General features: G+C 46.5%; 1 protein-coding gene across 2 annotated transcripts in view; it reads right to left on the reverse strand.

Moving 5' to 3' along the window:
* SSH2 (slingshot protein phosphatase 2) overlaps positions 1-27,412 on the reverse strand; it is a 90,128-nt gene that overhangs the window by 16,616 nt on the left and 46,100 nt on the right. For both annotated transcript variants that reach the window (XM_054287127.1, XM_054287129.1), the window contains 8 exons: positions 15,822-15,925; positions 11,108-11,172; positions 6,411-6,532; positions 3,967-4,035; positions 3,142-3,207; positions 1,944-2,138; positions 295-388; positions 39-167 (listed from right to left, as the gene is read on the reverse strand). In XM_054287127.1, coding sequence (XP_054143102.1) covers positions 39-167; positions 295-388; positions 1,944-2,138; positions 3,142-3,207; positions 3,967-4,035; positions 6,411-6,532; positions 11,108-11,172; positions 15,822-15,925 — 844 coding nt within the window. The remainder of the gene's footprint in view (positions 1-38; positions 168-294; positions 389-1,943; positions 2,139-3,141; positions 3,208-3,966; positions 4,036-6,410; positions 6,533-11,107; positions 11,173-15,821; positions 15,926-27,412) is intronic.

The raw sequence follows: 27,412 nt of genomic DNA on the forward strand, positions 1-27,412 counted from the left end.
TTTGGAGTGTTTACTTTTGTGTTCACTGTTAGACTCACCAAAAAGACATGATCAAATATCTGTGTGGGGCTGTCCATCTGCCCAAGGATCACTATCATTTCATTGTCAATGAATTCCTTGAACTCCCGCAGGTTGCACACCATCTGCATCTCCAGCTCCGTGCGGATCTGCGTGGGTACGAGGGACACAAGGAAATCATGTGAATCTTTTGTTCTGGCCTTTCTTCATGGCATGAAGCACAGAGCTCTTTAGTTTGCACCACAGCATTTCCAGTGCTGCACCCTCACCACTCACCTCTTTTGAGGTGATGTTCTCCAAATCTTTCTGCATCATGATCTCCCTTAATTTGGTCTTAATCAGCCGTTCCGTGCGTTCTCGCTCAGTTGGGCTGTCAGAAGAAAGCAACAGAGTCACTGGGAGGGAAAACAAACTGCATTCATGACACTTTTAAAATAGGTATAGACTGCATGCTCTGTAGAGCCTCAGACTCTCACACTACTTCCCCCCAGGCATGTCCTCTGGAGGGAATTCAGGTGACAGTAAAGCCCAGTTTAGATTCACAGTTGTATATGAAAGCCACTAACTGAATGCTCCTAATCCATTGTAGTCATCCAGAGTACCCCTGGTATTTGGTAAAATTTAAATTGGGAAGGCTGCATTATACCCTCTGGAGCAATATCTAAGCCTCTCCCTACCTTTCTTGGAAAGGTAACAGCTCCAAAACTCCTTACATGGAGAGCTGAGGGCAGCTAAGCCTCTGCATTCCTCCCGCCTCTGCTGCCAGGGGCCTTATCACCAGCTGCAAAAATAGCCTGAGCAACACCAGGGGAAGCTGCAGCAGAGCAGCAGCACGGAGCTGGCTCACCCAGCATCTCTAGAGGGGACCCAGCAGTGCCATGTCCCACCACCTTTCCCTTTCTCTGGAAGGCTGCCAGGATGGGGAGGGCATGGATGGTACAAGTGGTTCACAAACAAAAATCATGCAAGTTCCTGGTTCTTTTAATCTCATGCATTATTTCAGGATTCCATTAAGAGAGTGCTGTTTAAGTGTCCCAAGGAAATCATTCAATTTCAAGGTGCCACCAGGGAAAGGGTGGGTTAGATAAAAATTATATATGAAAAGCTACAAGAAAATATTCATCTGTCAGCCTGCCAAAACTTTTCAGCCACCCGCCTTGTACATTAAAAAACAATCAAGTGTGGAGACTTGTTCACAGCTGAACAACTGCTCAGCATCATTATTCACTCACTAGACTCCAGCAACAGGAAATATCTGGGAGCATAAATCAACCAAAGGCACTATTATTCTGGGAAAGCAGCTGGGGCCAGTGAAGTAATTATAAAATGGGCAAGTGAAAACCCTCACACTTGGCACCACATCTGGTCACATACTAACTTTCAGGTTATATGGTATCAGTACCATCAGCAGTTACTAATGACAGGGGTGGTAAACCTTGAATGCTGATACAGCCTATAAATTTTGCCTTTCCAAATTGTCTACCCATTTACCTGAAGTCCATACATAAACACTTCACTTTACAGCAAAATGAACTGAGTAAAGATAAAAAGACCATGTTAGCCTAAACATGTGCTCAGACACGTGCCAGTGTAAGAGCAAAGTCCAGAGAAACCTGTTCCTTCCAGGCCTGGAACAAGAGGACAAAACCAGCAGAGACAAGGCTGAGGTACACCACACCTCTCTCACCAGTAACATGGGACTCACCTTGCAGAAGCAAAGCCCAAGGTAAACAACTCAACTGAAAACAGAGGAGATGCAAGGGAGCCCCAGGAGGGCTAAACTTCCAGTGCTGGTGTTTACCTCACCATGAGTCCACTTTTTACATGGAACAGGAAGCTTCTCCTTATTAATACCTAATTAAGAGCCATCTCTTGTGGAAGCTGTCCTCATTTGGGGATAGTTCAGCAGAGCCAGCCCAACTTACACATCTGTGAAGAGGGCGGGCGAGTCGGGCCGGTGGGACTGCACGTCCTGCATGGCATTCCACTCGTTGACTGACGACTGGTCAGAGTTGATGTGGCTCTCATAGTAACTGACCCACGTGAGGAAGAGGCTCCCTGGATAGTAGTTGTTGCTCCTTGCCACTTCACAAGCCTTATGCAAACTCTGCAGAGCAGACCTAGCAAGGGAACAACATTTGTCAGTTTATCATTTCTTCCTCAGGCTGGTATCAAGCAGCAGCCAAATCCAGGATGCTGCTCATGTCCCATCAGTTGGTACAAACCCCTGGCACTGTGCACCAGGCTGTCCTGCAAGGCTGTGGATTCCCACACGCTGCCAGAGCTTGCATGTCTTAATTGGAGCATGCCAAAACAAGGCTGGATAGCAGTGAAGGTGCCCACAATTCAGGCCCGTGTCTCTGGTTCCAAAATCTGCTACAAATACCCAAGCCCTAAATAAGATGCACAGAGTTTGTGTCCAAGACAGGGTGCTGACAGCTCCTACTGTGCCATCAGCTGTCCCATGTGAGAGCAGGAACACCCAGGAATCAGACATGCACAACCAAGGGCTCAAGACTGCACTGAGATGTTGAGGTGTCTGCCCTCTCTCACTGCACAAGGGATGGCAGAAGTTTCTTCAGCTGCTGCTGGGAAACAAATCCCCCTCTCCTATTTTTAGCTTATTTTAAATCTTTGACTGGGATCAGAAGGATCCAGGTCAAAATCACTGGGGTGACAGCAGCATCGCTGACAGGCGATGTATTTTTGCAATGCAAAGAAGCTCGAGCCAGAAATACTTTCATGATCACTACATGAACCACCCTAAAAGGAAAGAAAAATGCAAGCAGCTTCTCTTTCCTCTATCACAATGAACATATCTCAAAATATTTCAAACATATACTCAAAGCAATGTGACTCTGGGCTCAAAGCAGCAGCCCTTTGCAAGGAAAATTACCCTATTCCTTCCTGCCCTCAGCTGAGACAAAGCTGCTCTACACCAGCACTTGCATCTCTTCTTTCCTTTGGTACCAAACTTCCTTCCCTGTCTCTGAAGGAAACTTCTGGCTGCTCAAGCAGGTGTCAAGATCACAGTAACCTAAAGCAGCATCTGGTTTTTAAGAGCTTAAGCAGCTAAAACACCTGGAAAAAGGATCACTGGGACAGTCTGTAGTAAGTACTTACCACATTGCCTGTACAGACACGGGCTTGAATATGTGCACCCTGTTATCTGTTGATACGCTGAAGCCTCTGGTGAGAAGAAAAAAGGCAAAGTAAAAATGTCTCCCAAAAGTCACTTTTTAGTTAATAACTGATAGTCTTAGCACATTAGAACAGCAAAGGTCTAGCCCTAAGCATACACTGCTGAGTTCAGCTAGCAAACAGATGAAAATAGCACACTAAAAGCTCTAAGATAACTTCTTTAAGCAGCTGCTGTTTGGGAACGAAACTAAGACAGTGGGACAGTGCTGGGCTGTGCTGTTTACCTTGGCAACACAAATTCAGTGCCACAGCTGGGAGCAACAGAGTCCAGCTAAAGAGATCCTGGGGCAGCTACCAAGGAAAGAAAAGTCATTCCATGCACTGCACTGGACAGCCTGAGTAACTGGCACAAACAGGAGTCTGCAAGTCAGGTGTCTGTTTGGCAGAGAAACATCATTTTTGCTTTATGTTAGGCTGAGTGCTGCCTGCTGCAAGCATGATGGAGGAACACATAATAGGATCCCTTTAAGGAGCTTTCACTACACACCCACTCTCCAGTAAAAGCTCCTTTACTCCAGCTTAAACACACACATAAGCCACTGTCTCAGTGCGTGTTTATTCACAGATAAGTCAATTACTGCTGTTCCCTGCCACAACCACTGTGATTGAGGGCTTTGAGCCTGCTAACCTGATACAGGTCAACAGAGGAGGGCTGCTGGACCTGTGAGGGCTCTGCAAGCACTGGAATCCTTCCCCATGCACCTTGTTCTAAGCTGTATTAACACAGAACACACAAAAGGCACTCACCCATCCCCATCCAGGTGGATCAAGGTGTCACTCCAGAGAGGCAGCACCAAGCCCATCGTACAAGTGCTACTGCAGTGAGAAAGAAAAAGTCAGTCTATCTACTACAGCATCACGTTATTATTCTAATTTCATGGCAATAGTTGCATATTCTTGTATTCAATAGGAAAAAGAAAAATCCCATTGTTGCTTCAGAGACAAACAGCGCCAGTGTTGTTCTACAGGGGCCTGGCAAGGATCACTAACCAGATTCAGGGCACAGCACTGTCCTTTCAAGCAAGCTTGAAGGGTTAACATACCCAGGAAAAGAGCAAACAGGATCCAAAACCACTGAACTTTGTGCAGAAGGTCAGAGGGGGCTCACAGTCTTTGGTCAGCTCAAGGCTTTCTTTACAGATTAATCCCTCTCAGGCTCAAGAGGTTTGGTTCTAGCTCTGATTTTGCAATCCACAGCTTTATTTTCTTGTTTGTCCCCCAGCCACAGCTGCTGGGGACTGGGAGCAGGGCAGTGCAATAGCAGGATGACTGGCAGCATGGCAAGTTGGCAATCTCAGCCTATCACCTGTGGCTGACTCCTGACCCTTCTTTGCCCTCAAGAATGAGCACAACAGCCACGCCATACAATCCCTGGCAATCCCATTCCTCTCTCAGCTGCTTTGCTCTCTTTGCCCTCACAGTCCCCCAAGATTTCTGTAAGGCTGAGCAAAAAGCCAAGTTAAAAGCAGAAACCAAGTGATGGGAAAAAGGCAGGGGTGGGGGAACCCAACACAACCTCCTCTATGTTGTTAAATGAAAAGAGCTGAATCTCATAAAGCTGCAAATCTGCTCCATAATAAAAACAGCATCTTGAAGAACTGAATTCAACTGCCTCCTGCTCTTATGCTCCTAGATTTCCAGCAGTTCCAGCACACCTGCCAGCCTCCAGCTTAAGAGAAGAGTGGGAAGAGGGAGAGACCAGGCTTTGGAGGGTCAGACAGGGAGCCCTGGAAATGCACATGCCTGGTGCCCAGCACCAGGAGACAGCATGCAGCTATTTCTGTTGACAACATGAGATGAGCTCATGGAAAGATGTGTTTTTAAAAGGCTTCCCAAGGTGGCTGGGGTATTTATAGTGATACTGTTCAGCGAGCGCTTATCAGAGACCATAGCAACAAGTCTACATGGAGTTATAAATACCGAGTGGGCTCGGGGAGGGCAGATCACAGTGACCATCCAGAAGCCCAGGAACTCCAGCAGAAAGCTAAAACGACCCTGCTGTGTTATTAGAGACTGAATACCAGTGAGCTCTCAGTTATCAAAGGTGGCAGCGCTGGTACATCACAGCCAACAGAGAGTTCCAATCTCACAGCAACCTGTGCAAGGACAAGTTATTCTTGCTCCCAGGCAAGAGCATCTCTACATCACAGCTGTGCACACATGTGCAGAGACAGGAGCCAGGGGCAGCATCAAGCTGGTCCCCCATTTTAGCAGGCATCACTCAAGCTCAGCATCCAAACCAAGCATGGTGGCTGCTGTAACCAGCAGGCAATATTTGGAAGGCAACTTCTTAGCCAAATAGTTAAAAAATAGTTTCTAGTGATCCTAATAACTACCTGGAAGTCATTTATTCCAACTAGTGTCAAAAGCAAGACTCATTCCTGTAGCAGCTATGCTGGAAGTAAGCATGAGTATGAAGCCTTCCAAAATTGAATATCCAGCTGATTGTCTTCCAATAAAGGCAAATATTTACTTTAAACTCTTTTAAAGAGAGTCATGTGCCTCCATGCCCTCTCCAAAGTGCCCACTGTCCCCTTCTAAATGTGAAGTTTCTGCCCTTGAAGCTGCTGGGTTGCTGTCACCTGGCATACAGCCCCTCCAGCAGCAAAAGCTGCTTCCCAGCCACATTCCGCAGCCTTGTGGAAAGGTCAGCAGGAATTTAAATGAATGAAGCAGAAGCACTAAACCCTGATGACACACTGCTGCCTGGGGACAGCACATGGTGTGCAAGATCTGCCATCACCAACCCTGACACTGCCATCAGGCCTTTGTGCCATGACCTTGGTAAGGGACTGCCTGACAGTCCCTCTCTTATTTATCACCTGTTCTCCTGAATGCTGAGGTCCAGCTCCTCTAATTGCAGCTTTTTCTTTCTCTGCATGAAGATTGTCCCTGTCTCTGGTGTGCAGATGCAGGGCTTGGGGACCTTACCATTCAGAGGCACTGAACATCCTCACAGAAGCCTGATACTTGGAGGAATGAGGGAAATGCTGACCTGCACTGTTGCCTTCACATTTACTACCTCCTCTCAAGAAATAAAAAAAGGCAATTCTGAATCTCAAGAAAAATGTTAGGCTAGAAAAGCTGAAGCAGCCTGTCCCCAGAAAACACAGGACACCAGACAGTGATTTCTACAGGTAACTTGTGTGGGGGTGAGCACAAGGACTTCCCCACCTGGGCACTCTGAGTACCTGTCATTGGAAGAGAAATCCATTCCTAGGACGATGCTCTCCTCCGTGTCTTGTCTGCCATTGGTGGACACCACCACCATGTATCTAGTGCGGTTCTGGTAGGTACTTTCCAGTCTTACAGCCTGAAGAAAAGAAGGGGAAGAGATGAGCAGAGCAGTCAGCAAAACACACATTATGACCTTTACAGGGCACTTTTTCATGCTGAGTGAGGCGCAGAAGCAGTGATGCAGCCTGGATTGGTACGGATGTCCCACGCTCCTCATCTGGGTAAGAAGTGCTTTACTCCCACACAGTGCCCTCCTCAACAGCTGGCACCTTCCTGGTGCACTCTGCACACCTGGCTGCAGGCCCTGCACTGCCCCACCAAGGCTGATTTTGAACAAACTACAGCTCTCTGACTGGTCCCAGCCCAGTGAGCTTTGTGGGCCATCAGTGAGACAGATGGGTGTTGAACCTTCACCTAAGAACCAGAGCCTTCCTTTAAACTACTGTGTCCTACAACAGCTCCAACAAGTCTCTTTCCTCCAGCTTCCCAGGCAGCTGGACACACAACCAGGACCTAAATCATACATGGTTTCCTGCTGGCCCTTTGAATTCTTCTGGCAATCGTACTGCCTTGCACCTGGCAGGAGAAGATATCCCTATGACTAAGCTGTATCCTTCACTGCTTCAGATTGCCCAGGAAAGGTGAAAGTCATTGTGCCTCGTTGCTCCTGCCACGGTCACTTGTATCCCAGAGCCAAAAGAGCTCTAGGAGGACTGGTGCTCAGCCCAAAATCCCCCAAATCAAATACTACTGAGAGCATTCAGAGAACAGTGGAACTTAAACTGTGAATGTCAGACCAATGCTGAAGCTCCTGGAAAGGCTGTACTGAGGTGAGCTGCTCCTCCAGAAGCCACAAGGAAGTGAGAACTGAAGGGACTCCAGGAAGTCTTGCAGACAGACTGCTGGTTCATGAGGAGGCTGGGGAAGGGAGCCCAGCACTGAAAGTTTTGCTTATCAACACTTGCAGCAAGCAGCCTTTACTTGCAACACTTTTTGGACTCCGTTCCAAGCTGTTTGCAGCTATTTTAGTCACAGGATCCCAAGCAGAGAAACTAGGACATCCCCAGAAAGGAAGTGTCTTAATTCTGCACTCTAAACCTTAACTTTGGATGGCCCAATCCAACCCCAAGACTCTGTCTGGCCTCAGTGTTTACCATATTGTTAAACTGCTGCTTGAACTTTGAGCAGAGCCTGCAGAGAGCAAACAGGGGTGGAAGGAACCATCCCAGCTCAGCCTTGCACTGTGGACAGATCCCTGCCTGCTGCAACAGGACTTGGGTCCTGAATTCCTTGCAAGCCAGTGGGTGAAGTCTGAAGTGGTGTTTGACATCCTCCACAAACTGAACCCAAATTCCTCAAACTCCCAAGCCAAGGCATAGATGCCTCTTGGGGACCCTCACAGGAGGTCATGGCTCAGACCTCAGTTAAAACAGTCATCCTTAAATAGCTAAGAAATAAACTATAGTGTGAGATCCCTCAGGAGCAGGCTGCTTTTCCCAATATGCTCCTTTAGTTGTTCACAACTTGGCCTTGAGGTCAGAGCGGCACCTCCCAGCTTAGAGGAAGCCCCCTCTGATCTCAGAGCTCTCCTGTCCACCACCAGCTGCGAAATCTTGACCACAACACGTGGTGGAGTCCACAACAAAGGTTAAACCAGTGCCTGGCAGCTGAACAGAGCTCACCATCCCAGCAGAGTGCTCTGTGCAGGGAATGCTGAGCGTGGCATTGCAGGGAGCAGCAGCTCTGGTGATGGGGTGGAACAGCAAGTGCAGGCAGGAGACAGTGCTGTCAGAGTCCTCCAGACTTGCCCAGTTGGACCAAAGACCAACAGAAACTACCCAAACGCTGATGCCAGCAGACAGCTGTGCTCTGTACAGCCAGAGACTGTGCCCCACCCCACCTCCTTAGGATAAGTCATGCTAAAACCAGCCTTATTTTCCTTCTTGCTTCTTGAGTCACTGGGATTCCTTTGGAAACACGGAGGATCAAAGTGGTCAATCCTTCAAGGTGCAAATTCTCCCAAAGATGGTTGTTTCTAGAACTAACCACTTGTGGGAAAACAGAAAGGTGCTCTTCAACCTAGAAGAGCAAGTAATCGCCAAGGTCTTGGTGGTTAATGTAATTATCTACATTAGGAACCAAACCTCAATAATCAGCACAGACTTGTCTAAAATGGAGCAGACAGACAGCTGCCCCATGTCTGGGGCCATCCACACATGAGTTTCTGTTCTGCTTCTCTTGAGGACAGTCCAGCAGCAAGAGGATTAACAAAATCTAACTTACTTTGCTAAACCAATTTGGCTGGCAGTAATGGGAAGTGTTGATGCAAGACCCTTTAGAACAGGGCAAGACAAACAGTGAGCAAAGGTCACATAGCTACACACTGGTAGGGTGGGATTTTCAGAGGTCAGTTAGGAGAAACAGGGCATGGCTCAGTGTGAATCTCTGGATTCAACACTTACACCCTTAGCACAAAGTGCTAAGAACCATGATTGGGCAGACAATGTGTTTTGCTAAATTTAATGGAGTATTAAAACAGCAGAATTGACATTGTAAACCAGCCAACTTCTAAAGCTGCTATTAGAGCCCCAGTGTGCCTATCAAACCACAAATGAAGCTCTAACCTTTCCATGAAGTGCTAGTTCACATGCTCACCTCTCAGAAGGAGCACACCAAGTGCTCTGATGTCTTTTAAATGAAGATATTTGAAATCCCAGTTATTGTTGGGAGGATGGCCTGGCTTCAGGGATGTGATGAGATGGAAAGTTCTTTCTCAACCAGCTCATCTATACAGAGCTTTCTCCTGAGTTTGGGAAGGCTCTTTGTAGTCTGGTCAAAACAGGGCCAGCCACATTCTTCTTAAGTTTTAGGCTCACCTGAACACAAGCCAACTTTATCTTCTGCTGCATTCTTGTATCATCAGAAGCATGATGTGATATTTCACCAGCCCTTATGAACAGCACATTCCAAGAAGTTCATACTGACCTTTCAAGCTCCACAACAGTAGGTGTTTCATACAAGAACACATTTCTCATGGAGATAAATGATTTAAAGACAAAAAAAAAAGTGTGTGTCCAACTTTCAAGTTCCCAGCTCTGCTAAGCTACAGGAACATATTCAATCACTTTGCATTCTTAACTCCTTTTCCTCCTTCCTACTGATCTTACCATGGCTCTAATCCTGCTCTCACGGAAGGCTAAAAACCTCTGCCAACAGCTCCAAGAAACAAGAGTTGTTCCAAATTTTAAGTGTAGGTTTTTAGAGGATTAGATTCCTCTGCTGGCCCCTGAGCTGTGAAGCCAGCCCTCCAAATGACAGCAGCCAAGAAAATGAAGGGAATGCATTTCTCTCAGTAGTGTTTATATTTCAAATCTCATTTGTATCTGCTGTTTCATGAGAGAGTCCATTGCAGCCCTGCACACCCTTCGTTCGTCAAGAATCAATTAAATTCAAGTAGACTATCGAACTTAACCTCATGCAAGATTTCAGCATTCCAAATGTAGCTCTGGACAAAAGGGTTTATGTCTCAGCCCACAAAGTCCTTATTCAGCTGTTAAGGCTAATTTGTCCCAAATCACACAATGTAGCCAGTGATACTGCTGAACAATGCCCTGTTCAATAGTTTCCAATGTTCTAACCCTGGCTCAAATTCTGGAAAGCATTGAGAACCCCCATGCCCATCACTTTCACTGAAATTTTAGTGACAGCAAGGTGTGCCTGGCAAAATTGAGGGGAGTAGGCCCTTTGGCTTGCTTATGGCAAATTATTTTCCATGGTCATTCGGGAAGCTAAAGCATTCCATAGTAACCTTGGCTGTTTCCAAGCTATACTCATCCAATCAGCCCATCTCCAGCACAGCTCAGGAGGATTCAGCAAACCAGAGGTGTTGGAATAACACTTGGGATGCTGGCAGTCCTTCTTTGGGCAGAGGCTGCTAAGATGCACCAAGAAAACACAGGAAACAAACTTCAGGCTACTGAGTGCTGAAAGGTGCAGACTCACTGCAGTCATGCCTGGCCTTGCAGAGCACTTCAACATGTCCCAGGCAAATTCCTCACTGCTCACATTTGGCTTCTGGAGCTCCTCAGGACTGTGCATCAATGCCATGAACAGCAATGCCTCATTTTGCATCATTACAGGAGGCAACAGCCCGGGAAAACAGAAGGCCAAGGTTCAGTACGTGGCTACATGGGGGTCCTGCATGCTCCCACCTGTTCAGCCATGGCCTTTTGGGATGCCACAAGGACAGCAGAGTGAGGAACACAACTGAACTCTCACAGAAGGGCAGATGCTCACTCACACTGGTCAGACATAAGTCACCTACTCTTGATTTAAACAGGACACCAAGATCATTTACCAACCCTCTCTGGCAATTGTTATAATATTTTTTGGAGCACAGATATTCAGTACTTGGTTCCAAGACAACCTTCTGGCCATACAATTTGTCTCACTGAACAACCAAAGCAGGCCCTTCACAACCAGCTCCTTTCCTACCGTTGTGGTTGCAAAGGCTCCCCAAACCTACTGATGAAACCACTCCAACACACACACACACACACACCACTGCTTCCCTGAGTTACACAGGTGTGTTTGTCAAGTGGTGCTTAACCTTTGCATTGGTTCACAGGAGATAAGCAGAAAGCCAACCTACCAGTCTGATGTTGTCTTCTGGGCGGAGCAGGATGAACATGGCCTGCAGGTGCTGCTGGAGATCCCCTGCGGGCAAGAGGGCAAGGTAAATGCACAAAAATAGTTCAAAATCACATGCAAGTTCCTGGCTGTCCAGCCAGAGCAAATGTCCACTGAGAAACCTGACACGTCACCGAGAGTGTCGTCACTGTCACCCCCACCTACTCAGAGATGGGAGTTTTGTCATCTCTTAGTCAGCTGCTCTTTGCTCTGTGTGCTCACCTGTTCCTGTGTTTCCATGTTCTCTCCTGCTAAATTCTGGTTTTATTTTTTTTTTAACAGAAATAAACAGTGTTTCATTACTCTTTGTTCCTTTGACAGACAAGTCAACCTAGTTAGAAATGGACCCCATCCTGTGGTTCAACATCTCATTCTACCACGTGCTCCAAACCAGAAATTTGCCATTTCTTTTACACCAGCTTATTACTCAGTGCAGAAATACTACCCAGGGAAAAGTATACTCTCCTTGGAATGAGATTTAATTCTGATTTAGAGCAGCACATGCCCACCTATGGCTGTGTACCAACCCCACCCAAAAGCAGCTAAGAACTGCCACCTGAAAAATCAAACACCTATATTTTTTTCCTAGAAAACATTTGCAACAGCTTTCCTAGTGAAGCTGAGGAAAAATAAAGGAGAATTAAATTTAGTGCATGACTGTGATTTTAAGTCTTATTAAGAAGAGACAAGTGTCACAAGTTCCTAAAACATCAAGCATTTCAAAGACAAGTGAGATGATTTTCCGTCAGCACTGCTGCACTGGTTTCTCAGCACTACTCCTGGCATGCAGAGAGCCAACATCATCCCCTGAGTACCAGCCAGCAGCAACATCTCCTGCAAGGGGCTGGTTTTTCAATCATTACATGGGAAAATTAATCTGCATTCCCACAAAGGAGAGTGCAGGGCTGCCAGGTGGGTGGCACGGATCAGCAAGAAGAGAAGCCTTTACTCTTCCACCTCTCCCACTCTCCCACAGCCAGGAAGCTGAGTTTAGGCAACACTGCAAGGAGCAAATATTCAGCAGCACCAGCTACAGAAACCTTTTCTAGGAAGGTTGGTTAATCCCCTTGACCTCCATGGTTCACCAGGGTTGCCAGAATCCATGCTATTTCACAGACTGTGAGAAATAAGGAAAGCTTGGACACAGAGCAGCATCCAGAAATACCAAAAAGGGAAGGAGAGGAAAGGAAGGGCTGCCCAGTGAGAGTACCCGGTTTCCAAATGATTTTTATAGCTGGTGGAAGAGCAAGGCTGAAGAGCTGTGCAGCCCCTCTGTGTATGGGACAGAGACAGCCCCGCATGGAGTGGCTTACACAGGACACTGCAATCCCTGCTCTGCTCCTCCTTCCTCCTTGAACTGCATTTCAGCATATGGAGAATGAGTCAAGGCTCTGGGAATGAATTTTTAACTGGGGGTGGGAAAACTGAGGCACTCAGCAGTGCCAGGGAAATCACCAAGTATCACCAGCCACAAGCACCTGAAGCTGCTTCCTGCCCATGGACATTGTTCCCAGCACGGGAGTGGCTGGCACGAGCCTCCCTAAATAGAAATTATTTATGGAGATAGGGCACTCAGGAAGGCCAAGTCATCCATCAGGTGCTTGTTCTGCCAGGACTGCCATGACAGGATCTCCCCAGTGCAAAATCCTGACAGCACTGCTCAGTTCCAGCAAGTTCCAGCTAATAATACAGTGGGTATTGCTGAGAACTGTCAGTCAACAAGCAAAGGGCCCCCTGCCCCTCCTGCCCACAGCTTGGAAGAGCTCAGCAAGTATTTGACTCATGAAGCTTCCATATGTCTTAGTCTGAAACGAAAGATGCTTCACCTCAGCTTTTTCCCTCTCCAAAATGTAGCAGCTCTCACTTACTGCTGCCAGTAATTCAGGGACTTCTTAAGGGCCAAAGTTTCCAAAGTTTAAAAAATAAAAAAAATCACCTGGACTACTGGACTGTCTCAATACTTAAAGAGAGGAAGTTTCTACAACAACCCTTTCTGCAGGGCTCAGCCAAAGAGCTCCATTATCCTTCATCCTCAGAAAGTTTACCACACTCCTCCTCCCTGCTGTTCCCCTGCCAGCCTTGGGATCTCCAGAGCTGGAAAGTAAAGGATTGCTTCCTTGGCCAGCTTTAATCAACTTGCAGGGTTTTCAGCCCCAAACACACAAGGCATTTTGTAAACTTCCTGGATTAAGAAAAACCAAAGGAAGGGCTTTAACATGCCAGAATCAGCACAAAGATATCACATCCTGTCCTGTGAAGAGCTGCCTTTGCTGGCAGCCATGGCAGGGCTGCTGCTTCCTATCACATTGTCCTGTGCCGAGCAGATGCTTTTGTTTCCTTGAGCTGGCAGGCAAGGTGCAAAGCATGGGCAAGGGTGGGATCTGAAAAGTGATTCACAGTATTCCAGAGATGGCAAAAGCCCCAGGGAAGTTACATCCCTTTCTGGCCTCCTCTGGCTTGTTTGTTGTGGAAAAACAAGCCCACCATCCCAAAGAAGTTTGCCAGGTGGCACAGGACCACCCAGGGAGAGGAATAAGGACAGCTGGTACCGTATCTAGTCAATCTGCCAATGATTCCCATTGATGGAGGTGTGATTAGAGAAATGGGTGTGAGCATTAATTATTTCCTGTTACCCATTCACTCTTCACGCTGGATTCCAGTGCCTCTGATGAATTAAAAAGGCAGGTCAGGAAGGTCAGTCAGCTTCCTAGAAAATGCTCGTGGAGCAACTTGAAATACTACTGCATCTATAGGCAGCAATTCCATACTGGAAAGTTTTTGTCTGCTCTCTACCCCTTTCTAATTCTGTGTGCCAGAGATAAGTCACGACGCGCATGGGGATGGAAGCTGAGCATGGATTATCGGTGTCCCAGAAAGGAGGCAGCTGCACACACTGTGCCAGCCACGCTCTCCACATCACTGATTTAATTCTGGTGGCACAGATGTTTTCCTCAGGAAGGTGACACACTGATTCCCTGGTGCTTTGGTCTGCTGATACCAGAAAAATTCACAGAAACCTGGTGCAGACTCAGACCAGGGACTCTCCTCAGTGAAACCTCCAAGCACCATAAAAAAACCACAAGAGCATTCCCATCACTTGACAGACAGGGAAACTGAGGAAAGCAAGTGATGCCTCATTAAATCTCACCCTGTAAACTGAAGAGACAGGAATAAAGTAAGTTTTCTAAGAACAAAAATCCCAGCCCTTAGGCAAGCCAGCCTCGGCAGCACCAAACGTCTCGCTGTAAGCAATTACAACACACCGGATTTGCTTCCTTGGCAATCTGGCTTCCAAGAGCTCTGGGCCGATTAGACAAGCAATTATTTTCAACCAAGGTCTCCAGACCTCATGCAAATCAGCTGGAGCAAGTAAATGAGGCAAGCAGAGAGACTCAACAGCTGTTTGTGCTGCCTTGCAGAGGTTCAGCAGGAAAATCTTTGGGTTTCCTCAGGGAGGCAAAGCCGAGGCAGCAGTGCCAGGGGCTTCAGCAATGGGCTTCAGCAATGGACTTTGGAGAGATTAAACACCAAGACAGGCCAAGAGAAACTTTTTAAAGACTGCTCACTCTACTTTCACACTAAAGGACATTTCACTTCATTCTCGACCAGAAAGGCCAGCTTTAATTTAAGTTTCAGAACATTTTCTTTTGACAACTGGTAATTAATGCATCTCACCAAAGCAATGTGGGTACTGCTTGTGCTATGTTTGAGTGGAAGTATATAATTAAATGCCTTCTGACTTAAACTTTTTCTATAAATATGTTTGCAAACAGATTTTGAGGTGGCCACTCATCACATACATAACTCTGACAGATGCAGAGGTGGATGACAGTCTGATGGTGTCAAAGTACAAAGGGATATACACCTGGAACCAAACCAAATCATATTTTTCCTGGTCACCTTCTAGCAAAGCACGTTGACTCCTGTCTCTATTTCTATCTCTGTCCCATTTGCAAACATCTGAAGGTCTCAACTTATTTTTGTTTCCTGCCAATTGCTTTATGGAAGGGAAAATTCCCCACACTATCACCTGATGCCTGTAAAACACCACCAGTGATTAAGCACCATATAGGCAGTGAAAAAACCCTACCCTGAAATGTTTGAGTTATGATATTCAGAGCAACTTCTCAAAGAGAGTCAAAGCAAAAACACAAATCAAACTTCCAGCAGATAAAGGAGGTGGAATTATAACTGACTCTCTATTACTCACTCTGCTCACACTTCTGAGAAGTCATAGTGACTTTGCTCAGAGGTTTCCTCATCCCCATGTGGAGGTAAGCCTGGTAAACCTCCTTCCTCTCCTCCATCATAACCGGTTCCTTTCAGATTAGGAAGGCCCATTACTCACCCAGTATCACAAACTCAGGTTTCTCACTGCAGCGCACAAAGGTTTTGGAAGGCAATCCTCCCTTCCCTCTCTCATATTGAAATCACAGGATGATATTTTATCATTCTCAAGTCTCCACTGCTGCCCTGATGTCACTCATTTGAGGATCCTGTTTGAACAGCAGAGTCTTGAAAACTTTCCTTCCTGTCAGCATTGAGGCTGGCAGGCCAGGCTTTCATACACACGTGGGCCAGACAAACGTGTGTCATCAGGTGAGAGTGAGCTCAGGAAAGGTGAACTCTGGAACAGGAGGGAGCAGACAAGGCCCAGCCATCGATACCACACTCACCTGCGTGTTTGTTGCGCCTGTGACTGATCCTGGGGGTGGATGACCCATTTCCCCGTGGCAGGAAGAGAGCTGCACCTTTCACAGTGAGGAAGCTTTCGCTGATGCTGCAAGGGAAAAGACAAACAGGGAGTGAGGAAAAGTGTCTTGTCTTCAAAAAGGAAAAAAAGCAATGAACAAGGCAGGTTAAAAGCGCTGAATGCATGCTCTGTTCTTTGGCAATGAAGTGATTTAGACCAAATCATTCTGCTGGTAAAGAATTTTCCCTCCATGTAAGTACTGCAGACATTCAAAGCATAACTGAGAACAACACAAACAGAGAAACACTGAAAAGCAGAACATATGCTGGTGCCACTCTGCCTGCAGAGGTGCAACCTGAGCAGGCAGGGGGGATTAACCTATGGCTACATTTTCGATTTGAAAGTCAAGATGACAGATCCACATTTCTAAACGGTGATGAATAGAACAAGCCCACGCATCTGGGTAATTATGGACTCTGTTAACCCTGAGCTTTGTGGTTCAGACACAGCTGATGCCCTGCAGAAACAAATGTCTCCCTTCAGCAGTTAGCCAAAAGAAAATTAGTGTACACAAAAGATTAAGAAATCATAAAACTGCTCTCTATGAGTTGCATGATGATTAACTCTTAAAGACCTATAAATCAAGAAAGCAAGAAACTGTAATGCTGTTGAAATCAGCCATCACTTCATGACTTGATTTTGCCCTTTCCGAAGTTACATGAGGAGAGAAGTTTGTAAAAAGGGGCAATAAAGAACTCCCAAGTACTAAGAACAGCTGGTATTTTAAGCACATCTTCCAGCCCTGTTCTTGCAGATGCTGTGGTTTGTGGAAAAAGCAAGACATGCTCCAGATTCTGCACTGCAGCCATCCTGCTGCATATTCGAGGGCTCCTGCTTTTCTCAGAATTGATAAGACAATCCTAGAGGCTTTGAAGAAAGCCAGAAACAATTCTCTAGTCAACAGGATGGGTGATGAATGTGATAAGACAGGATGGGAGAGTCTCTGGCATCGTGCATCCCAACAGCTCCATGCTTTGAGAAGATGTTGGCTTGTCCTTCAAGACAACTCTTGTCCTGAGCAAGAGGTTAGGAACTTTTTTATTCCTTTCTCCACTTAAGCAAATATCAAACCTAGTTAGTTATTCCTTTCCTCTAAGGGACGAGGACTGGGAAATTAAGAGAGTAAAAATCCCTGCATTATTTGGGGTTGAATGCTTTAAAAAAGGATTTTCTGACTACATTTTTAGAAGTAAAAGAATTAGAAAAGCTTGTGTTAGAGTTGGATTTCCCCCTAAGCTCGAGCACATTTCTGGGCACCTCTCCATTTTGCTGCCAGGGATATAAAAAATGAAGTTTTCCAAGCTCCAGAAAAGCAGATGTACAGAGTCTGTGCACACAGAGCCTTGAGAAAGACTTTTCTCAAGGCTGCAGCACATCCCAATGTTTAGACCCTGCTGTCATAGCCTCAGCACTCCTGAGTGACAAAGTTTCTCCCAGAACTTTCTTCCTAAAATTGAACCAGATGTCAAACATGGTCTGGATGTTTCAATAAAAACAGAATTTTGAAAAGGAGAAAATCACTCATCCTAAATTAAAATGGATCAGAGAGTTCTCTACTTACATTGAAGTTAAAACCAAAAAATTAAGTTCATTGGGCACACTGAACCTGTTTCCTTAGACCATTCTCACATTAAAAAATTGGTCTGAGCCTTTCTAGCTTTTGTTGACAAATAAATCCTCTCCAAGTTCTCAAGGTACACAGTTTCTTACAGCCTGAACTAGAGAAATGCCAAGTTATCTTAAGGACATTTAAAGTAATAATAATAGTATTATTAATGTTAAAAATAAATTCTCCTCCTCCCATTATAACCTCACACAGAAGAAAGCTGTTAAAAGATGTTAGGCTGCAGAGTAGGAGAAAGAATTCAGCACTCACAGACAGCTTTCACACTGTTCATTTTATCAGCAAAGCCAACCACTAATATTAGCAATCCTTTAGCCTGTGCCTGAGGTTCCCCCAGAAGGTGGAATTAGCAACTATTTTTAGTGGATAATGTAGCATGCAGCTAAGAGGGCCAGGAGGTTAAAAACCTTCTCAATTCCATCACCTTCCCTTATCACCAGCTCTCAGCCACCAGCCTGGAAAGGAAAGAGCAGCAGAACTAAAGAGATTCCCACCAGGTGCATCCTTCCAGGAGGCCACCTCCTCTCCTCAGGCCAGGGGAGCCTTGTTCTGGGCCATTAACCACGGGCTTGAAGTGTAACTTGGTAGGACTAGGGAAAGGGAAAGTAATTTCCCATACAAAGGGCTGGAGCAGCTGAAGAATGTGGCACAGCAGATCATTCTTGTGGAACAAGGAGGTCAGGCAGGGAGGGCAGGAGATGGGCATCAGCCCTGCTGGGAGAACAGCAGCTCCATGGAGACAACAGCCTCGGGCCAAATCCAGCTGTGGGGACACTCCCTGGGCACCTCTGGCATCACCTGCCCTGAATGCTAACCCCAGATGCATCAGTGTCCAGAAAAGAAACCCAGAATACACACAAACACACAACAAACTCTTGCTTTGAGATTCAAGCAGTAAAGAAAATCTTGGGAGGAAAGGCAACAAATTCATGGGAAAGTCCAAGTAGCTCTAATACTAAATTCAAATTCAGCAGATGCTGATTTTGGTGCCTGTGATGCACTACATGGAAAAAAAAAGCAATCACTGGCCTGACATCCTCTGTGCCACACTCAGATGGCTGCTCCATTTGGGTCCACCCTGGCACGACCTTCACCTAAAGCTCAAATTTCAGATCACCTTTGGATGCTGTCCCTCATTTATAAAGAAAAAGGATTCCTTGGGTGGGACACCAGCAGCAGGCCTCAGTCTGAGACACTTCAAAACCACAAAAGGTAGAAAAGATGGCTGTGAAAAGGGCAATTAAGGCTCTAAACAAGCGTTGCCATCCACTCCTGATTTCACCCTGCTGACAGCATAACGTGGGCTTTGAAATACTTCACAAAATCTGGCTTGCCAGAGCCTACAGGAGCTTCAGAGCTCTTTGAAACACTCTCCTGGAACTGACTGGTGTTAAAAGACACTCAATGTGCTTAGGGGAGAAGTTGAGCCCAGGACAGCAGAAGACAAGAAGCCAACTTGGCTCAGGTAACAAAGCTGAGCTGGGTTTTATCAGCACCCCAGGCTTGTCATCAGTTGTCTGTGCTGCACGGCAGGTTCTGTCAGGAGAAGACTCACTCAGGACATACCAAGGAAAGAGTTCACAATCCTCAGCACTACAGCTGGGGAAAAACCCTTCTGTTCCATGTTCACCTCTGCAGTGAAGCAGCAGCCCCAAGGGCACCAGTGATGTGCTGCTTGTAATTCCCTGCTCACTGGGAAGAGAACCAGTGCAACCAGAAGACTTTCTACAGAAATCACTACTTGTACCAATTTTTCTCCCAGGCAGAAAAGATTTCGTAGAAATTGTACAAGTCACATCAGAACTATTGAAAGCCTTTTGCACAAAAAGCACAGACTCTGCCCTCAGAAGGCTCTGTTTCTAACCAGCACTAACAGCTGGAAACAGAAGTGATTCTGTGCTCCCTGATGCGCTGCCCAGGGCTGAGCTCCTCCTGCACAAGGAAATCACTGCACAGCTCAAACTAAATTCTCATTATGCTACAAAATGAGATCCACACAGAACTTATAGATGGCAAACAAAGAATAAATGCCTTCCCAGATGTTACACTGCACAGCTCCATTCATAAACTGCAAGCACAAACACCAAATACACTGGTTTGAGGACATAAAAGAGAAAGTCTTACTGGTTTAGGGCTGTGCCAAAGACATGTGATAAATCACTGGATGCACTGTCACGACCCCCTGGACAATGCCTTCCAGCTCCCAGCCAGGTGAATCTGCACCACTCTCCAATTTCATTGAGAAACCCTCAGTCCTCAGTGTAAAATACTCAAAAAGGAACTTTGCTGCTTTCTCTTGAAACTGCTTCACAATGAAAGGAGAGAAAACCTTTTTAGGAATAAGGCAAGGAGGCACCTGGACGGCTGCTGGCAATGTTTTATCCTAATAAACACTTAATTAAGCTATTGAGAGCCTGAGGATGACTTTCCAAAGTCTGCTCTCCTCACTCATGGGAGCAGGTCCTTACAGCAGGCTCTGTCCTGTCCAGCCCAGCCCTTGGTGGGGCACTTGCCAAGTAGCACAAGCAGAAATTGGCACCATTCCCTGCCAGGCTCGGCAGGAGAAGTCCTTCCATGCACATCCTCCCACACAACAGGACAGGTCAGTGTGGCAAAAGCCAAAACCTCCCTGTGCTGTCACCTCCTCACTGCCATGACCAAAGCACATGGGCACTGCATGGGGTCACATCCTCCCACCCTGCTCACCCTAATCCTTAGAGCAATGGGAGATTGAAAAGTGGTGGTGGGGGAAATGAGGGTATCAAGGTACTCCACATTTGAATGGAAGTCCACTACCTGTATGAAATACAGAAATATAATTTCTCTTAGTGGGTATTTATTAACCAGAGCCCTGCAGAAAATAGCTGTGAAGCAGCTACAATGGGATTTCAATGCCAAGCCTGGCTCCAGCTGTAGCTCCCCATGACAAGAGAGTTGTGCAGTCCCTCAACAGCCCCTCAGATTTTGCCCAAACACGAGCAGCCAATGCTGCCTTGCGCACTCAGCTGCCAGCTCAGCTCCATCATCCTCCCTTAATCCAGCGGCTGCAAAACTCCAACCAAGCAAAAAGGAAATTCCAAGGCTGGCAGGAGTGGCACAGCAGGCACCAATACTGAGCTCATTCCCGAGGTGTGGAAGGAGGGAGAGAGGGCAGCTGGGGACGTGTGAGCGAGCTCTGGAGCAGCCAGGACTGCAAGAGCAGCAATTTCCCTGCAAAGCACAAAATCAGCCTGCTGATTTTTTCAGCACCTCAAGCCGCTTCCCTCCCTCTCCCTGCTCCCCTTCCCAAACTGGCTGTTTCCCCTTCTCCACAGGCAGGCACACCTGCTCTGGGGGCAGCTCTCACTGCCAGCCTCCCACCCTTCACCTGCCCACAAGAAAAGTTCTGGTTAATAAAGCATCAGTCCCACAGCCAAGGATGATGTGCAGTCTGGCAGCCCAGGGCACTTCTCCCTCAAACACCAGATAAAAGCATTGCATTCCTCTAGCATCCCTCCCCAGGGAAGTGCCTCCTTCACCTTCTCTGTAGTTTGTTTTCAATAAACAACATCCCTACTTCCCTTGTTTACTTTTGAAAGCACCTATTTTAATAACTGCCTACAGTATTAATGAATTAAATAGAGGGAAGCAATGTCTGGCTTCCAGTTTAAACCTTTGCTCCTAGGCAAGGGATTAAGGTGCTTGATTCTCTCCATACAGAGGGCCGATCTCAGAGCTGTGTAAAGCACAATAGCAGGTACTAAAAAAGAGAACCCACCAAAACCATACAAGGAAAATGAAAAGGCAAGGATAACTCAGGATTGCCCTGCACTGACATTTGTATTATCAGGGTCAGCAGGCAGCAAACACAGACAAGCAGAGGCTTCTCTGATACCCAAAACAGAAACAAACTCAGTGCCGAGCAAAACAAGAGCCACAAGCTACAGAAAAGGGGTCAGTGACACTGCCAGCAGAGGTGACACCCCCGAGGGCAGGGAGAGAAAAGGGAAGTGGTTCTCCACCAAAGGCCATCTCTCAGCACTTTTGCAACTTAAGAAACAGCCCAAGGAGAAAAACAAACTGAGCGTGGGAACCCACTTGGGCTCAGAGGTTTGACGCAAACCGCATTTTTAGCAACATCTGCATTTGTGCCTTTTTTTTCAAAAAGGAACTGTCTGCAGGCACTTCCTCTGCTCCAAGGTGGGGCTCCCTGGAGAGAGAACTCGGCTTCCATGACACACACACAGGCATCACCACAGAGAGATCTGCAATGCCAACTGTTACTCATCCACATGAACTTACCCACTGATCCCTTCTCGCTAGCACCAGGTCACTTTTCCCTTGTTTTGGGCCCTAATATGGACAACTTCTGAAGCCAAACTAAGTTTGCCAGAAGACAGTCAAAGGTGAGGCTGGATGGGTGTGAATCTGAATTCCAAAGGACTAATTTTTTTACCTTGCTCCAAGCAAGGAGAGAATTTCTGCTGAATTCAGAGAGGGCACAACTTGCCAAGGGAACTCTGATGACCACAACTGTCTGTGTAAGTGAAGAACAACTGCTTCAGGTGCACAAAACAACCACACTCAAACAGCTTCAGAGACAGGATCAAACCAGCCTCAGGTCATCCCACCAGGCTCTGGGGTGCTTTGATACCTACTCAACACCCAAGTGAGTTACCAGTCTGCAAGTCACACCCACTGCTGGAATCAACCACGACATGCCATTAGAGCTCCTCTGCCCCCAGATAATTGAATTGAGCTCAGAAATACCTCTGCAAACTTGGGCAGCTTGGGTATGCAGGAGAGAGCAGTGGCATCCTTTGGAGACTGCACAGAAGACAACAGCTCTGGGCTGAGAAACTGATCCCTGCCAGAAACTCATCCCAGCCTTGCTGCAGGCGAGGGGAGCAACAACAGCTGCTGTTTGCAGCCCAAGATTTCAGCCCACGCAGCTGCGACAGGGCTGCCCTGTGCACAGACAGCCCCAACCACCTGCAGCATTCCTCTGCCTCCCTGCCCCAGCCTTGCTCTGCAGGGCTGAGTTTCACACTCCCATCCAATGTATTCCCTCACAGGGAGGGCTGGGATTTATTCCTTACAGGCAAAGGAAAGCAGACTGGGTTTTGTTTTAAGCTGATCAGCATTTTATGGTGTCTGATGGAAGTGAAACTCCATGTGGGTTTCCTGTTCCCCTCACACACTCTTGGCCTAGAGATGAACCAGCTCAACAAACTCCTAAAGCCCAGGCAGAGCCCTGGCAGGGACATCAGCTCACCTCAGCACCCAGCCCCGTGCCCAGCCTGGCAGCCCCAGGTTGGGTTTCTCTGGGCTGCTGCTGAGTAACCCTGACACAGCCCTCCCTGTGGCACCCGCTGCCCAGCCTGTCCCCATCACCTCTGCCAGCCCCCAGCAGCCTCAGGAGGGAGGGAATGTCCTGGTGCTGAGGCTGAGGAGAGGGACATGAGCTGAGCTGTGGCTGCTGTCACCACTGAGAAACAGACTGGGGGCACGCCCTGCTGATGACAGATCATCAGGTAATGATTCGTTTCACTGGGCACGGGTTGTAGGATCACCATGGCAGTGAAGAAGGGAATAAAGCAGGAATGATTTAAATGATCACAGACTGAAAAGGACCCATTTTCCATGCAGCACAAATAGCAAAAAGCTTTACTGCCCATCTCTCTGGCTATGCAGCACAGAGGGAGTCCCAGTAAGGCATGTGTTGGTGGCCCATGTTCAGCCTCTGAGGCAGCTTCAGAGAATCCATCCAGAGATAAAGAAAAAGATTCCAAAAAGCAACAGCAAAACAAGTTGTGCAAACAAAGCCCTGATGTCTCTGGAATTTGAGACTGAAGATATGCACAAAATCGTTCTTCCTGCAGTCCAAGCACGAGCACGGCAGCTCACGGACTAGGAAGGGGGTGGCTAACACAATTAGGATGCTGATTAAGAAATCTGGGCACTTGGTGTTTACAGAAGAAATTTGATTCTTTGCACTTTTTAAAGCAAGAGACCCAGACCGGAAGAGAGACCATGAAAGGAATTTGTTTTACATGATAGTCCCCAAAGGCTCCCAGGTCTCCAAGTCAAGACATTCCCAGATGAAAGCTCTACATGACATTCTTCTTGTGCCATATACTGTTTAAACATCCTTTGGGCATTTTTAATGCATACCACTGGGTTCATGGAGCAGGACAGCAGTACCCAGGAGAACACTCCACAGTGTTTTACCACCACAGCTCAGCCTGCCCAGAGTGAGCCAGCTGCTGTGGTACCAACAAAATGCTTTCACAAATGTGCTCTTAGAAACACTTAAATCAACATGAAAAAACTTCCTAAGGATAATCTATCGCATCAAGGAACAGAGAAAAATAACCACCAGCTTTTTGATTAGTTAATCTTCAGGAAGAACACCCCTCTGATTGACACATACTTATCTTTTTTCTCTCCTAATTAACACAGTCTATGTTGATTATCTTTAAACCACACAGTAATCTCCCCTGCTGCCAGAGTTTGAAAGCACTGCCTTCATACACAGCATGTTTCTTCTTAAACCTTAAATGACAGCTGACAGACCCTCCAGCAGTTAATTAACAACCTGGTCTCTCCCCACTACGATTAAACACATTTAAGATGAGATATTTTATAATAAATTTTAATGCCAGTCTCCCTGCATGTCACTGTCACAGACCTGACCATGTTTGGCCTGACTGGCAGTGTCCCACGAGAAGGACCCATCTGCTTTAAATACGACTGTAACACAAGTGACAGGAGACACACCGAGGTCAACTTACTGTCCCTCCCTGCCACAGTCAAGTTCAGGCTCCCCTATATTTAGACAAAGAATGTCCAGCACTTTACAGATGGAAGGAGATCACTGACTTGCACGAAGCATGGCCAGTGCTGGCTGTGACCAGGAGGTGACAAGTCCCCAGCACCCGCTCAGGGCAGGGCACCCTGTCCCCACTCTGTCCCCAGCAGCCACAGCCCCAGGATGGGACTGGTTCAGGAGGATGCTGCTCTGTGTTTTTCTGGCCTCACTGGGTGTGGACAGCACTGAGCATGGTTCTGGTCAGCCAGGGAGCAGAACTCCTGCTGCCTTGAGAAGCAGAACTGTGCCAGGACTTGGCTCTGCAGCCACCCCAACCAGGGCATGGCATGGAGGAATTACGCTGGGGAAGCTGCCTGGCTCTGATCACAGCCTTGTTGGCTGGCCTCAGTAAATACATTAACAGACCCCTGTAAATAGAGCACCAAAACAAGGACCACTCTGTCTCTGCACAAAGAAATCAATGCTGAATAATAAGCCTTTTCCTCCTGCTAAGAAGAAGCAGATGCTTGTTTACCAAAAGCATCAAAAATCATCAAGAGGCTGTTGGATTTGACTCATAAAAATATAGAAGGAAGTTATTTGTTCAGTATTTTAACTTCTGCAGCGCTCAGCACTTTCAATTTTCTCTCATTCTTACTGCATCCTCCCAGTGCAATGGTATTTGATCCCTGAATGACAGTTTCCAGCAGGAACAGTAAAATCAGTTCAGGAACGACTGTCCCTTTAGATTAGCAAAAGGGACAGTCAGGAGTAGCCAGTGATGTGAGATGGTTTGTGGGCTGTTTCACAGAGAACTGCCACGTGCCAGGTTTCTTTCAATAGGTTTTGATTTGAAACTGGAAGTCACAGGGAGCTTTACCTGCTGTGATGATCCAGCCAGTAACTGGGCCATTGATCTGCTCCCCCTTGCAAATACACCAGGGACTTTATTTTAGGGAACAGGGAAGCTACACTTAAGGGAATACAAACTTAAATGTGGCTGCAACTAAGAACTTGAAATTTTAATCAGGTAGAAGTAAGGAATCATCAAAGACAAAGGATCAGAAACATTTTATAGTTGGAATAGTTTAATGGATTCTGTGCCCTCAAAGCAGGGCAACACTTAGAAGGACAGTTCCTTGCACAAAGCAAGGTCAACACAAACTTCAGATTCAATTTAAAGCTGCAAACCAAAGAAGAAACCCAGCTTCACTGTGGGTTCAGTGACCCAGCACTGGGGGAATGGGGTGACAGCCTGGAGAGACAAGGCTGCTCGTCCCCAGGAGCTCAGAGCAGCTCCCAGCACAGCACACCTACCCTGACAGCAGCCACAAGAACCCCTCCAACATCCTGCTGCTGGAAGTGACAATCAGCCTCCGGAGCCATCAGGAAAAGCTCTCCAAATCAGACCATGAGATATAATTATGATCCATTTCAAAATGCAAGCTCAGCACCACTTTCCAATGCAGCTCTTCCCCCCACGGATGTTACAAGTTCTTCCTGGAGACAACATCCCTTGTGACTCTGCTTTTTCTTTTGGTGCTCTGAATAGGGATCAGCTTACCAGGAGTCCTTTATTCCCGAAATAATTTCCATTAATCACTCACCATACACCACTTTAAACAGAAGCTGACAGACTGTGGGATGTCTAACACCAGCACAGCATCTCCAACTTAAATAAAAGCTGAAACGAAGGGCACCCTAAGAGGCAAAAGGAACTGGGAGATTCTAAACAGGAGACAAGAAAACTTCTTCAAAATGTTCATAAGAATTGAAATGTTTTTATACAGCTACTTTAAATACAAGCAGGAAAGCAGTAGTGTGAACCATCCACTCTTCATGGTATCTGCTCACAAAAAAAGTAAATTAAAGGAAAAACAGTAAAGTGCTTCATTCTGAAGCAGTTTTGCATTTGTGATTTCTCAGCACAGCTGCAAATTAACCAATTCTTTTAGCACCTTCATGCAACTTCCAAGGGGATGTCAATGCTTTACTTCAAAATGCATATAAAGGAGTTTTAAACTCAACATAAAAACCCTGCATAGTTTTGCTGACTAAGACTCAGATTGAAAACACATTAAATAAAAGTTTTATTTTCCAGGAGTTTGAACTCAGAAGAGTAGAGATTCCAGATGTGTTTATCCCTGCAAAAGTCAGGTGCTAAATTTCAGCAGAATTAGCACTTTAAGCAGTTTGGCAGCCAATTTTCTGTGGCTAACTCAGGTCTTCGTATTTCCTAAAAGCATAGAAACCCCTTTAAAAACCACACATTAAAGTAGAAAGACCATCAGAATACTAAACACTGCTATGTACCACAGAACCAGCAAAGTCTCTAACAAGAACACAGTGTACTTTAGGGAAAAGGCTCTTAAACAGCTTTTTAAAAGGCTCCAGAATAGATATTTGCTTAATTTCAAGCTAGAGAGCCTCTCATAGAACATTTCATTATGTACTTGAAGGAACTAAGGACAAAAGAGTCAGGCAGATTACAGCAGTGTCAAGGTTTTGCTGGGACTGTGCTGGGAATCTGGGTGATGTCCTGCTCCATCTCCTGACCCAAAATGCAGCTCCTGGGCTGGCTCAGCACCCCCATTCCTGCTCACACACACTGGACACAGCATCACCCACTCTGGGCTGGGTATCTGTGCCACCCCCACTTGCTATCAAGGCACATGGATATTCCTTTTCTGCTTTCTTGCAATTTCCTCATCACGGCAAACCAAGAGGAGGGCCAGAAATGGTGCTGACAAACTGTTTGTTTTTATTTAGACTAACTGTCTTTCAGTCTTTGCGCCACAGAGGAATGCGGCTGCTCCACTTTGCATTTGTTTTTTGATTTCTCCATCTCTTTTACAAAGCAAATAAAGGGAAAAAAAAAAAACAAACCAACCCTAACAATAACAACAACAAAGCCAGTGACAAGCTCTTCACACACCACCATGCAATGAGCCCTTTAAAAACCCAAACAAGCTAAACAAACAAAAAACCCAGTAAAACTCCTCCCACAATTTGGGTTCATTTTAATTCAGTATCGAGTTGCAGAAAGCAAGCAGGAAACTAACAGGAGGACAAAAGTAAGACTAATGATAGCTTTCTACAC

This window comes from Melozone crissalis, unplaced genomic scaffold, assembly GCF_028551555.1.
Source record: "Melozone crissalis strain CALT ecotype California unplaced genomic scaffold, PUWL_Pcris_2 ptg000057l_1, whole genome shotgun sequence".
Taxonomy (NCBI): Eukaryota; Metazoa; Chordata; class Aves; order Passeriformes; family Passerellidae; genus Melozone; species Melozone crissalis.